The 11213-nt window shown below is 52.4% G+C and overlaps 1 protein-coding gene across 4 annotated transcripts; it reads left to right on the top strand.

Annotated features, from left to right (window-relative positions):
* Positions 1 to 243: 243 nt before the first annotated feature.
* On the top strand, positions 244 to 9798 carry Prmt1 (protein arginine methyltransferase 1). Of its 4 annotated transcripts, none has more exons than XM_034510277.2 (11): positions 277 to 400; positions 2543 to 2596; positions 3090 to 3191; positions 4495 to 4650; positions 4747 to 4810; positions 6656 to 6798; positions 7160 to 7247; positions 7333 to 7448; positions 8405 to 8555; positions 8944 to 9065; positions 9572 to 9798. In XM_034510277.2, the coding sequence occupies exons 1-11, from the start codon at positions 365 to 367 to the stop codon at positions 9653 to 9655; spliced, it is 1116 nt and encodes a 371-aa protein (XP_034366168.1). In that variant the 5' UTR covers positions 277 to 364; the 3' UTR covers positions 9656 to 9798. The 4 variants fall into 4 exon arrangements, with proteins under 4 accessions (XP_034366183.1, XP_034366168.1, XP_034366193.1 ...); XM_034510302.2 differs by lacking the exon at positions 277 to 400 and adding an exon at positions 2803 to 2905 and having other exon boundaries at positions 2585 to 2600; XM_034510292.2 differs by lacking the exon at positions 2543 to 2596 and having other exon boundaries at positions 244 to 400.
* Positions 9799 to 11213: the final 1415 nt, after the last annotated feature.

Here is an 11213-nt window from a genome sequence, read left to right as displayed (position 1 = left end):
AGAACGCCGGGAAGCTCCAAGGCGGAGCTAGCCAGAAAGGGGCGGGAATATCTGGTGGATTTTACCCAATCGCCACACGTGCTGGGTGAGACCGACAGACAGTTGTTCCCTTCAAGGCGGACAGGAGGGGGCGGGCCTTTAAACGCTAGGAGGGGCGGGCACCTTATGTTTGATAGTCGTGTCCGTCATCCAATTGAAATGTGAAACTCTCAGATAGACAGCATTACAGACCAATGAGAACTTATGGCGGGGTATCGGGGGCTGGCCTGTGGACCCTCTGGTAAAAGGCGGTCCCCGGTCGAGCGGGGGGGGGGGAGAAAAGAGAGAAGGGGGGGGTCTCGGAGGCCAGAGGACTCGGGTGAAGATGGCGGCAGCCGAGGCCGCGAACTGCATCATGGAGGTGAGTAGCTGAGCTCTTTAGGCCCGGGGGCGGCGCGAGACGGGTGGCCCACTGCCTGAACTGTGGGGACCGGGCCTTTCGATGTGCCTGGCCTCGCGTTGGTCAGCATCGGGGGATGTGTTCGATCTTGACGCGAGAGATTACGGCTTTCTGTGCTTTGGGATCCGCAGCCGAGCCAAGGATCATCGCACGTGGTCGCGGGCCGGGGGCGCTTCCAGCCGGGCCGCACGTGGTCCCATAGCGTAGTGTGGGGAGGGGGGTGTGCCGCTTGAGGGGCCCCGCGGGCTCCACGTGCGGGACAAAGGCCCCGCCCCCAGCCCGATGACCTGGGCTGCACTCAGGGGGTCCAGGAGTTGCCACCCCCTCTCCCGGGCTGGGCTTTGGACGTACATGCAGCCCGGGCTCTGTGCACCCGCGTGGGGCCTGAGAACATCACTTCCCCGGCCTCTCTTTTCTCAACTCTGTGTTACCCTTGTGAAGCGGAGGGGGGATGGGCATAGCCCTGTGACCTCTCTTTAAGGAGATGGTGGGGGAGATCTCAACCGAGGAGATCCGGATCCGTCGCCGGGCACCCCCTCGTGGTCATTATGGGCGTGTGAGGGGGCGTCTTTTTTTCACGGGGCGTGGCACAAAACCCACCCCCTCCTGGGAGGGCCCTCGGGTGGATGGTCAGAGGTCAGTGGTGAGGGATAAAGGAGTTCGGATGGCCACGGGCCTTAACCCCCACTGAGCCCCCCAGCTTTTTTTTTTTATACCTACTTGAATGTGTCAAGAGACCCCTTTGTAAGCATTTCCGCCTTTGCCTAAATATTCTCCAAAACGGAATGAAATTCTAGCACCTGCCTTGCTTATCTGCTTATAGTTGAGTGTTCAGTCTTAAGCTGTATTCCCCAGGCTACTTTTTACTTAGTTTAATTCAAAATGAGTCTGGCTTTGAACTCACCCTGTAGCCGAGGATGGCCTTGAACTTGCCATCTTCCTTCGACTTCTGAGTAGCTCCTGTGATGCCTTCACCATCAGGCTTGTCATGCAGGTCCTAGCCTCAGGTTTCAGGCACTCTGAGTCAGTTGTCAACCTGCTGGTTTGGGTCTGTACTATTGAAAAAGAGAGGCCCACGTGGGAAACTCACCTCACAGGCTGTGGAGAACTGAGAGCTTGGTTAGGTTGTGGCTTCTCTAGAAGCCTTGGATGGCAGTCATTGGTGAGATTTACTCTGGTGGGGCTCACACCTCTTCAGCTTGTCTAGAGAGGAAGGTCAGTTGCTGGGACATCTGCCATTAATAGGGATCAGTTAGCCTACAGGGCCACTACAGTGACCCTGGGACTTGAGGACAGAGAAGAGAAAGGCTGACTCGGTGTGGGGACCCAGGTGAGGTGTGACGGGCTGGTCCCAGTTTTCCAAGGCGTATGTAATACCTCCTCAGAAAGGCAGGGAAAGCCGGGCGGTGGTGGCCCACGCCTTTAATCCCAGCACTTGGGAGGCAGAGGCAGGCGGATTTCTGAGGCCAGCCTGGTCTACAGAGTGAGTTGTAGGACAGCCAGGACAACATAGAGAAACCCTGTCTTGAAAAACCAAAAAAAGAAAAAAGAAAAAGAAAAGAAAGAAAAGAAGGCAGGGAAAAGAAAGAGGTTGCCTGTGTGTGTTTTTCTCATCCAGGTGAAGTTGGGGGTGGTGCTTCATCTCTAATGGAATCCTCATAGGACAGGAGACAGCACCCATTTCCTTTCAACCCCTCCCTCCAGTGTATTCATGGCCTTCAGCCTGGCATGAGTGTCAGGAAATGTCACCTAATCTAGGGGGGGATTAGGTAGTGAAGGGGAGCAACAGCTGGCAGTGCCCATGTGCCCTGGCAAGTACTGGGTCTTGTGGCCTAGATGGGGTAGGTGGATGTGGTCAGTCATCTGACCAGAGAAGGACGACATGGGGCAGGCCACCATCTCTTCAGCCAACAGCTGGGACAGGAGCCCTTCCCTTCCCTCCTCCTCCCTGTCCTTCTCTACCCAGCACAGCCTCATTGCTTGTCCCTGCTTACACATGCACGCCCTGGCCTAGGAAAAGCCAACCCACGAACCACTCACTGCCCCAAAGGCCTTCCCCAGCCACCCCGTAGCTAATCCTTTTTCCCTGTTACTCTCTCCTAGAATTTTGTAGCCACCTTGGCTAATGGGATGAGCCTCCAGCCGCCTCTTGAAGAAGTAAATATCCTTTTGTGAGACCCCCCACCCAGCCCACTTCCACATAAGCTTACTTGCTATACATCTGGCTCCCCCAAGAGGTCTAACCATCCTCTTGCTTCAAAACAGTTTCCTGTGCTGTGCTCCCTAAACACTTAAGACAGATCCCTTCTTGACCCCAGCTAGCTCCCCCAGAACCATGGCTGCTTCCTTAACTCCATCTCCAGCCCTCCCCCTGTCCTTCCATGTGTCTGCCCTGGCTCTGCCCTCTCTCCCTCCCTCCCCAGCTGTGGGCTGAGCTAGAGACGGGGCGTAGAGCCTGGAGAGATGGTAGGCGAGGCGGCTGCTCCCTGGATGGTGCTCTGGGTGGGTCCTGGAAGTGGAAACGTTACCTGGGGAAGAAAGATGCTGGAGGGGGTTGAAGGGTTGTCCTGGTATGATGAGGGGCTTTTTGCAGGTTGAGGAGACTCTGGGGAGCCCATCTTTGAACCTTGTGTCACTCCCCATCTTCCAGGTTTCCTGTGGCCAAGCAGAAAGTAGTGAGAAGCCCAATGCTGAGGACATGACATCCAAAGACTACTACTTTGACTCCTATGCCCACTTTGGTATCCATGAGGTGAGTAGAGACTGCCCTAAAGCCAGTACACACTGAAGAGCTGTAAGACTGGACACGGCTGAATGTCTCCGCATGTGCACTGCTCCCTTTCTGCTCCTGGTCCACTGTTTTGGAGACTGAAGTCTCCAGCTCTCTAGAGGCCAGTGGGAGTGCTTGCTGCCCCAATGTGCCACAGACCTAAGTAAGGATGAGGTCAGGCCTTGTCAGTCTCTGGCACCCTCTAGTGACTGGTGATGGGACTGTATCCACTGATTATGCTACACTACAACCCTTTTGATAAAGGAGACAGGGCTCAATGCAACTGAAGTGACATTCTAAGGAATCCTCCTCTTTTCCATGGGGCTTTAAAAAAAAAAAAAAAAAAAAAACAACTGTACCAGAGGCTGGGACTGTGGCAAAGTGGCAGAGCAGTTGCCTAGCATGTGCTGGGTCATGGCCTCAATCCCCAGCATCATAAAGGGGAAAAATTAGAAAATATGCATAAAACAAAATTGAGCTTTGAGGACCCCAAAATTCCTAGGGACATACCTCAGTTATTAAAGGGCTCGCCGTGCAAACATGGGTTGCAGGGTTCGGTCCCCAAAACCCACTTCAAAGCCATACTGGACCGGCAAGATCACTTAGTGGGTAAAGGTACTTGCCAGACAAGCAGAAAGTAGTGTTTGCCGTACAAAAGCTCCCTGGAAATTGGAGCAGATGGAGAACGTGTCCTCTGACCTCCATGCTCCTGCATGCATGATAACTTTCAGAACACTGAGCATGGTAGTGAGTGCTTATATATAAGCTCAGCTCTGAGGAGGCAGAGGCAGGCCAATCACTGGGCTCACCAGCCTAACCTAATTGTCCAGCTACCCAGGTCTCAGACAACATGTCAGAAAACAAGCTGGCAGGAACCTGAGAGGTGACACCAAGGGTTGATCAACCTCTTGCTTACATGTGCTACACAGCCTACTTGCTCCTTGGCTGTCTGCTTTCTCTTCATTTTAATTTGTGTGAGCCTGCCTTAAACTTAATGCTGCTCTTGCCTAAGTTTCCCAAGCAGCTTAAGATGCCAGGCCAATACCATGATGCCTTTTGGTGATCTAAGGGCTGACCTTGTACCCGGGATCTTCCTGCTTCAGCCTCCTGCATCCCTGGTTCTTGCAAGGGTGGCACTGATAAATCCTGGTGTGGGTGTTCACTGCAAAAAAAGCTCCCAGAAGGGACAGGAGCTCTCTGAGCCTGGCTCATCATCAGTGTGAGAAGGGCATCCGGGCCCTGTGTCCCCTTTGTCTGATCCTCTTGTCTCTGGTTGTCTGCCTAGGAGATGCTGAAGGATGAGGTGCGGACCCTCACATACCGCAACTCCATGTTTCACAATCGGCATCTCTTCAAAGACAAGGTGGTGCTGGACGTGGGCTCAGGCACTGGCATCCTCTGCATGTTCGCTGCCAAGGCAGGGGCCCGCAAGGTTATTGGAGTAAGTCTCATGGAGATGGGTGGGCTGGTTAGGAGCTGGACACAGCGGAAAGGCATGGACTGGACTCAGTCCCACCCTCCTTCCTTCCTGCCGTAGATTGAGTGTTCCAGTATCTCCGATTATGCTGTGAAGATTGTCAAAGCCAACAAGTTAGACCACGGTGAGCAGGGGTGGGTCTGCGGAGGAGGCCACAGTGAAGAGAACACGGTTAACAACTGGTGGCTCCTTGATGTTGGGGAATGCTGAGAGTCTGGATGTCGGGCTTGTTGGGCCTTGTGCTTTAAGGCATTTTTGCTGACTATGCTCAGGAGTGTAACTTCCCTTGTGCAAGGGTTTCCCATCCCTCATTTGTCACATCCAGGGCCTGTCAAGGATTCTCCCCAGCAACCCACACTCTGATCATGATTGACATTGCCTTCCCGAGAATCCCACAACTGCTGCCAGTGTGTCCACTGCTTCTTCAGCACTGTGTGGCTAGGTGTGCAGGTAGAGCTTGCCACAAGCCTGCAGCTCTGCAGTTCCCACCTGAAGGTTGTACACTTGGCTCTACAAAGGCCTTGGTCATGTTCTTTGTGTACACATTGAAGACCTTTAGTCTGCCTTAGATGTCATTTCACACCAAACTAGTTTTCCATGCAGTTAAACTTTTTTATTTTTTCCTCTCGAGAAAGCCTCACTGTGTAGCCCTGGCTGGCCTGGAACCCAGTATGTAACTAGGGTGGCCTTGAACTCAGAGATCTGCCTGTCTCTGCCTCCCAGTGGGATTAAAGGTGTGCTCCACCACACCTGGCTGTACTTGGCATTATAAAAGATGGAACTGGTCTAATCTGTGAAGGCCCTGGAGGTGGTGTGTCCTGTAATACCATCCCGTGGATGCTGAGGGCCAGGACGGGCTACACAAAAGGAGAACATGTGGGAGTTGGTTGAGTAGCTGAGTACCGGCATCATAGTGGGAAGGTGCAGACTGGCATCCGAGTGATGGTACTTAGCACACTGCAGGTTTATTCCCTTCATCCTCAGTACTAGGTGTGGAACCTTGGCTCTTGCCTGGCAGGGCCCTCCTGCTGATCCAGTGGGCCAGCCTTCTTTGTATTTTGAAACGGGTTATTTTTGGTTTTTTGTTTTCTTTTCCTTTTAGATTTATTTATTTATTTTATCTGTGTGAATGCTCTGTATCTGTCTTCAGACACACCAGAAGAGGGCATCAGATCCCATTACACATGGTTGTGACCCACCGTGTGGTTGTTGAAAATTGAGCTTAGGACCTCTAGAAGAGAAGACAGCTCTTAACTGCTGAGCAGTCTCTCCACCCCAAGACAGGGTTTCTTACTGTAGCCCAAGTGGGCTTTGGACTTCAGTCTTTGAGTGTCAGCCTCCTAAGTGGCTGGGTGACAGGCTATGCCACCAGGGCTGGCTGGCTATAATAATTTTGGTGGTTTTATTTTGTTCATTTAAATACTTTATATCTTTATTGGGGGTTGGGAGGACTGCTGTGGAGCACATGTAGAGGGTGGGGTCAAATGACAAATCTCATTCTACCCTGGGGTTAGAATTCAGATCATCCAGCTTGGTGGCAAGCACCCTAACCTACTGGCCCTCATTTTACAGATGTGACCACACCATTACTTACTGTTTCATACCTACTGAATAGAAAAATACATTTCATCTGAGTATTGCTAGGGGCAGAAATCCAGACCTGGAAAATGTTAAACTCAGGCTCGTAGCAGAGCCACTCCTAGACCGCAGACAGAGCCTGGAGCTGTGGCTGTGGCTTGGGCTGGACCTGGTATTTTTAACCTTTTATTCCCAGTACTGGGGAGGCAGAGGCAGGCAGATCTCTGGGTTTGTGGCCAGCCTGGTCTATACAGCAAGTTTCAGGACAGCCAGGACTACATAGTGAGACAGTTTGAAAAAGGGAGACAGGGAGTGCCCTTTGACCAAAGTTCTTTGTGGGTGTCTGGAGCCACCCCTCACCCTGACTGGCATGCCGTTCCTGTGGATGCAGTGGTGACCATCATCAAGGGCAAGGTGGAGGAAGTGGAGCTGCCTGTGGAGAAGGTGGACATCATCATCAGCGAGTGGATGGGCTACTGCCTCTTCTACGAGTCCATGCTCAACACCGTGCTGCACGCGCGGGACAAGTGGCTGGTGAGGCATCTGTGTCAGGGATGGGTGGGCACTGCAAATACGGTTGGCCATCCACAGGTGTTTCTGTGGATGAGGCCGTCTCAGGGAGAGGGGACCAAAGGAATGGCAGAGGAGCTGACTTCAGGAGGGCCAGGAGAGAGTATGCTATGTAGCAGAGCAGGGGTGGGGAGATGCCTTTCCTTCTGGAGTTTTTCCAGGCTCCTAGGAACTGTGGGACAGCCTGGGCTCTGGGTACCCTGTGGCTGTCGAGTAGGGACCAGACTCAAGGATGAGGGCAAGGCCTAGATGACTAAAGGGTCTCTGGAAAGTGATGGTGGGCTGGACAGTTGGGTCTGCTGCTCAGTTAGGCTCTTGCTCTCAGGCACCCGATGGCCTCATCTTCCCAGACCGTGCCACCCTGTATGTGACAGCCATCGAGGATCGGCAGTATAAAGACTACAAGATCCACTGTGAGCTGGGGCTGGGTAGTGAAGGAGGATGGGTGGGGAGGACAGGGCCAGGTTCCACCACTCATCTGACCCTGTCTGTGCCCAGGGTGGGAGAACGTGTATGGCTTTGATATGTCCTGCATTAAAGACGTGGCCATCAAGGAGCCCCTGGTGGATGTGGTGGACCCAAAGCAGCTGGTCACTAATGCCTGCCTCATAAAGGTAACTCAACAGCAGTTCCAGGTCCCTGGCCTGTCCACTAGAGGCGTAGAGCAAACAGTTGGGCCCACACATCAGAGTTTGAGGGTCACGCCTGGTGCTGAATTCCAGGAGAGCAGAATGAAGCAGAGGAGTGCACTGGAGTGGGGGTGGGGGCCACCTGGGGTTCTGCTGAATTATCCTAGTTCTCCATTCATTTGTTGCCTGCCTGTGGTCTGAGGGTCAAGAGTTGGGACTGGAGGGATGGTTAAGAGTACTTGCCACTCTTTGAGGGGATATCAGGCAGTTGCTCACAGTCCTGTAACTCCCAATTCTAGGCATCCAATACCCTCTAACCTTAGCAGGCATCTTCATTGACATGATTTCAATAAACTCATACATTCATACATAATTATATATTTTAATGTGTACAGATGTTTTATCTGCATATGTGTACCAGCACCAAGTGTGTGCCTGTACCATGTGGAGGTTAGAAGAGGTCAGTAGGTCTGGAACTGGAGTTAGAGACGATTATAAGCTACCATGTGGTTGTTGGGATTTGAACCCAGAACCTAAATTGGGGAGCCGGGCAATGGTGGTACATGCCTTTAATCCCAGCACTTGAGACGCAGAGGCAGGTGGATTTCTGAGTTTGAGGCCAGCCCCACTGGGCTACAGAGTGAGTTCCAGGACTATACAGAGAAACCTTGTTTCAACACCCCCCCCCCCAAAAAAAAGAAAGAAATTAATTAATTGGGGCCTGGAGAGATGGCTCAGCAGTTAGGAGCACTGGCTGTTCTTCCAGAGGTCCTGAGTTCATGAAATAAGTATTTTTTAAAAAGAAAGAAAATGTTATGAGGGCCAGCTCAGGATACACACAAGACCCTGTTTCAGAAAATGGGGGTGAGGGGTACTAACAGGCAGCAGTTCTCATATGCAGGGTGGGCTCTGGGCACCGACTGGGCTTACCCGTTTGGCAGGAGGTGGACATCTACACAGTCAAGGTGGAGGACCTGACCTTCACCTCCCCCTTCTGCCTGCAAGTGAAGAGGAATGACTACGTGCATGCGCTGGTGGCCTACTTCAACATCGAGTTTACCCGATGCCACAAGAGGACCGGCTTCTCTACCAGTGAGGGCCATGTGGGGCTGGGCCGGGGCGAGAGCATCAGTGAGGTGTCTGTGACAAGCAGCAGAGCACATGCCTGGGGCTTGGGCCTGTCTAGAGCCACCTGGGAACGGGACAGAAAGCTCTAAAGTTGAAGAAAGTTAGTGATAACCCTCTCAAAAGGAGAGTGAAAATGGAGCTGTAGCTAGAGTCACTTGGTGACGGGTGAGGCGTGGCCCAGTGGTCAGGTGCCTGGGATATTCTGCCTCTGCTGTTGGTCATTGAGTAACTCCGATACTATAGTCGCTCTGTAAACACAGGCAAGATGCAGGGACAGCCCTTGTGGGGCCCTGGCAGGGTTAGTATGGCGACACCTAGGCAAAGTCTGGAACTGACTGTGCCCACCTTTCAGGTCCTGAGTCCCCATATACACACTGGAAGCAGACTGTGTTCTACATGGAGGACTATCTAACGGTGAAGACTGGCGAGGAGATCTTTGGCACCATTGGAATGAGGCCCAACGCCAAAAACAATGTGAGGCCTGAGGGAGAGCAAACATGATATGGAGGGTGTGGACAACAGTCAGGTTCTAGATAGAACTGAACAGTGCCAGCTTGGGTAGCATGAGGGGTATCTTAGGAAGCCCCTGTGTGTCTGCTGGGTTCAGTGATAACCCTTGTTCAGTACCCTTCCTGTGGGCACTGAAATCACCTGACTCCTGTAGAGGTTAAAATGGCAAGTGCCAGGGCTCAGTGTGATGTTAAGACCCCAACAGTGGCCCAGCCTTGATCCATGGGTGGAGGGGCCTTCAGGATGCTTGCAGGGGGACTGGAAACAGTGCTGGGACTCCAGCATTGCTGCTGCTAGGTGCTGTTTCCCTTGATGTGACTGGGGAACTTAGTGGGGTACATATAGCCTGTAGTACTGTCATTAAGTCAGGGTACAGGGTATGCAGCATGCTACCAAAAGTTGCCAGCACACTTACCTGACCCTTGTTCTGATGACACACCTGAGCCCTGTCTCCCACCTTTTCCCTTCAGCGTGACTTGGACTTTACCATCGACCTGGACTTCAAGGGTCAGCTGTGTGAGCTCTCTTGTTCCACCGACTACCGGATGCGCTGAGGAGGTGCCAGGCTGGCCCTCTTACAGAAGAGGGCTCAGGGGACTGGGCTTGGGGGATGGGTGGGTACATCATGACTGTTTTTCATAACTTATGTTTTTATATGGTTGCGTTTATGCCAATAAATCCTCAGCTGACCATGCCACTTCTTGCCCTGGGAGCTGGGTAGTTCAGTAGCCTGTTACTCCCTGAGGACCATCCATTTTAGGTCTAGGAATGTATACCTTAAGCTAGGCAAGGATTCCTGGCTCCACTATGTCTCTGGATTCCCTGATCTTCCTGAGATTCTTCCTTGGAGCAGAGGTTGAGGACAGTCCTCAGTGGGAGTCAGTCACCTCTGCCCTCCCCTTCCCCCCCCCCCCAGTTGACCTTCTGTGTCCTGCTCTTCTGTGCTATTTCTGTTTGCTGGGGATTTGAGAGGGGCTTCAAGACAGTGTTTCTTTGTATAGCCTTGCCTGTCCAGGCTAGCCTCTAACAGGTCCCCCTGCCTCTGCCTCCTGAGTGCTGCAACTAAAGGCCTGCACCGTGGTCCTATTCCATTTGCATTTGTTTTTTCAAGACAGGGTTTCTCTGTAGCCCTTGCTGTGCTAGGCTGACCTCCAACAAAGGTCTACCTGCCTCTCCCAAGTGATGGGGTTAAAGGCATGTACTACCACTGCTCACCTAAATTTTTTGTTGTTGTTTTGGTTTGGTTTGGTTTTTTGAGACAGGGTTTCTTTGTTTAGCCCAGGCTGACCTGGAATTCACTCTGTAGACCAGGCTGGCCTTAGAAATCCACCTGCCTCTGCCTCCCAAGTGCTGGGATTAAAGGCGTGTGCCACCACCGCCCAGCTCAGCTAAATATTTCTAAGGTTTATCCTTTATACATGAATGCTCTGTCTACATGTATGCCTGCACACCAGCAGAGGGTATCAGATCCCATTATTAAGCCAATCATGGTTGCTGAGACTTGAACACAGAACCTGCAGTGCTCTTGTCCTGTGCTGTTTCTAAGTAAGCTGGTTCCATTCTAGTGACCCCAGGCCTTTCCACCCTCCTATCCTCTGGAATAAGGGTGAGTGAGACCCATATCTTGGTCCATCAGTGTTTATGGAAGCTGGGTCACCCTGGCCTGGGAACAGGTGGGAATTTGGCTCCAATGTGACAATGCAAGTAGGGGGTCACCAACCCTAAAGTCAGAAAGCCCACTGAGCAGATCTGAGCTCTAAGGTGCCCTTGGACAAGAAACTTGCTTGGTCTGGCTTCCCACCCTCACCAACCCTAAAGCCAGAAAGCCCACTGAGCAGACCTGAGCTCTAGGGTGCCCTTGGACAAGAAACCTGCTTGGTCTGGCTTTCCACTCTGTGCCTGACGCATTGGTTCTTCAGCCACAATAGCTAGCTAGCTTTCTGCGTCCTGCTATTCCAAGCACTAGAGCTCCTGGGTCTGACCCTCACCTCCTAGTGCTAGGGAAGCTTACGCCCTAGGACCTTCATATATCCCCGCCTGCAGTGGAGACCTGGATATTGCCTTTGCTGGGTGACAATGGGCTGGTCTCTGTCCTGGAATGGACCCATCGTG

Source organism: Arvicanthis niloticus, chromosome 1, assembly GCF_011762505.2.
Source record: "Arvicanthis niloticus isolate mArvNil1 chromosome 1, mArvNil1.pat.X, whole genome shotgun sequence".
Classification (NCBI taxonomy): Eukaryota; Metazoa; Chordata; class Mammalia; order Rodentia; family Muridae; genus Arvicanthis; species Arvicanthis niloticus.
Note: the sequence above shows the minus strand (reverse complement) of the source record. Positions and strands in the feature narration are given on the sequence as shown.

Bases quoted from the DNA above. Each gene is read 5' to 3' on its own strand.
- Prmt1 (XM_034510277.2), top strand. From the start codon at position 365: ATGGCGGCAGCCGAGGCCGCGAACTGCATCATGGAG. The intron at 6,799-7,159 runs GTGAGGCATCTG...TCTTGCTCTCAG, and splicing joins ACGCGCGGGACAAGTGGCTG to GCACCCGATGGCCTCATCTT. The intron at 7,449-8,404 runs GTAACTCAACAG...CCCGTTTGGCAG, and splicing joins CTAATGCCTGCCTCATAAAG to GAGGTGGACATCTACACAGT.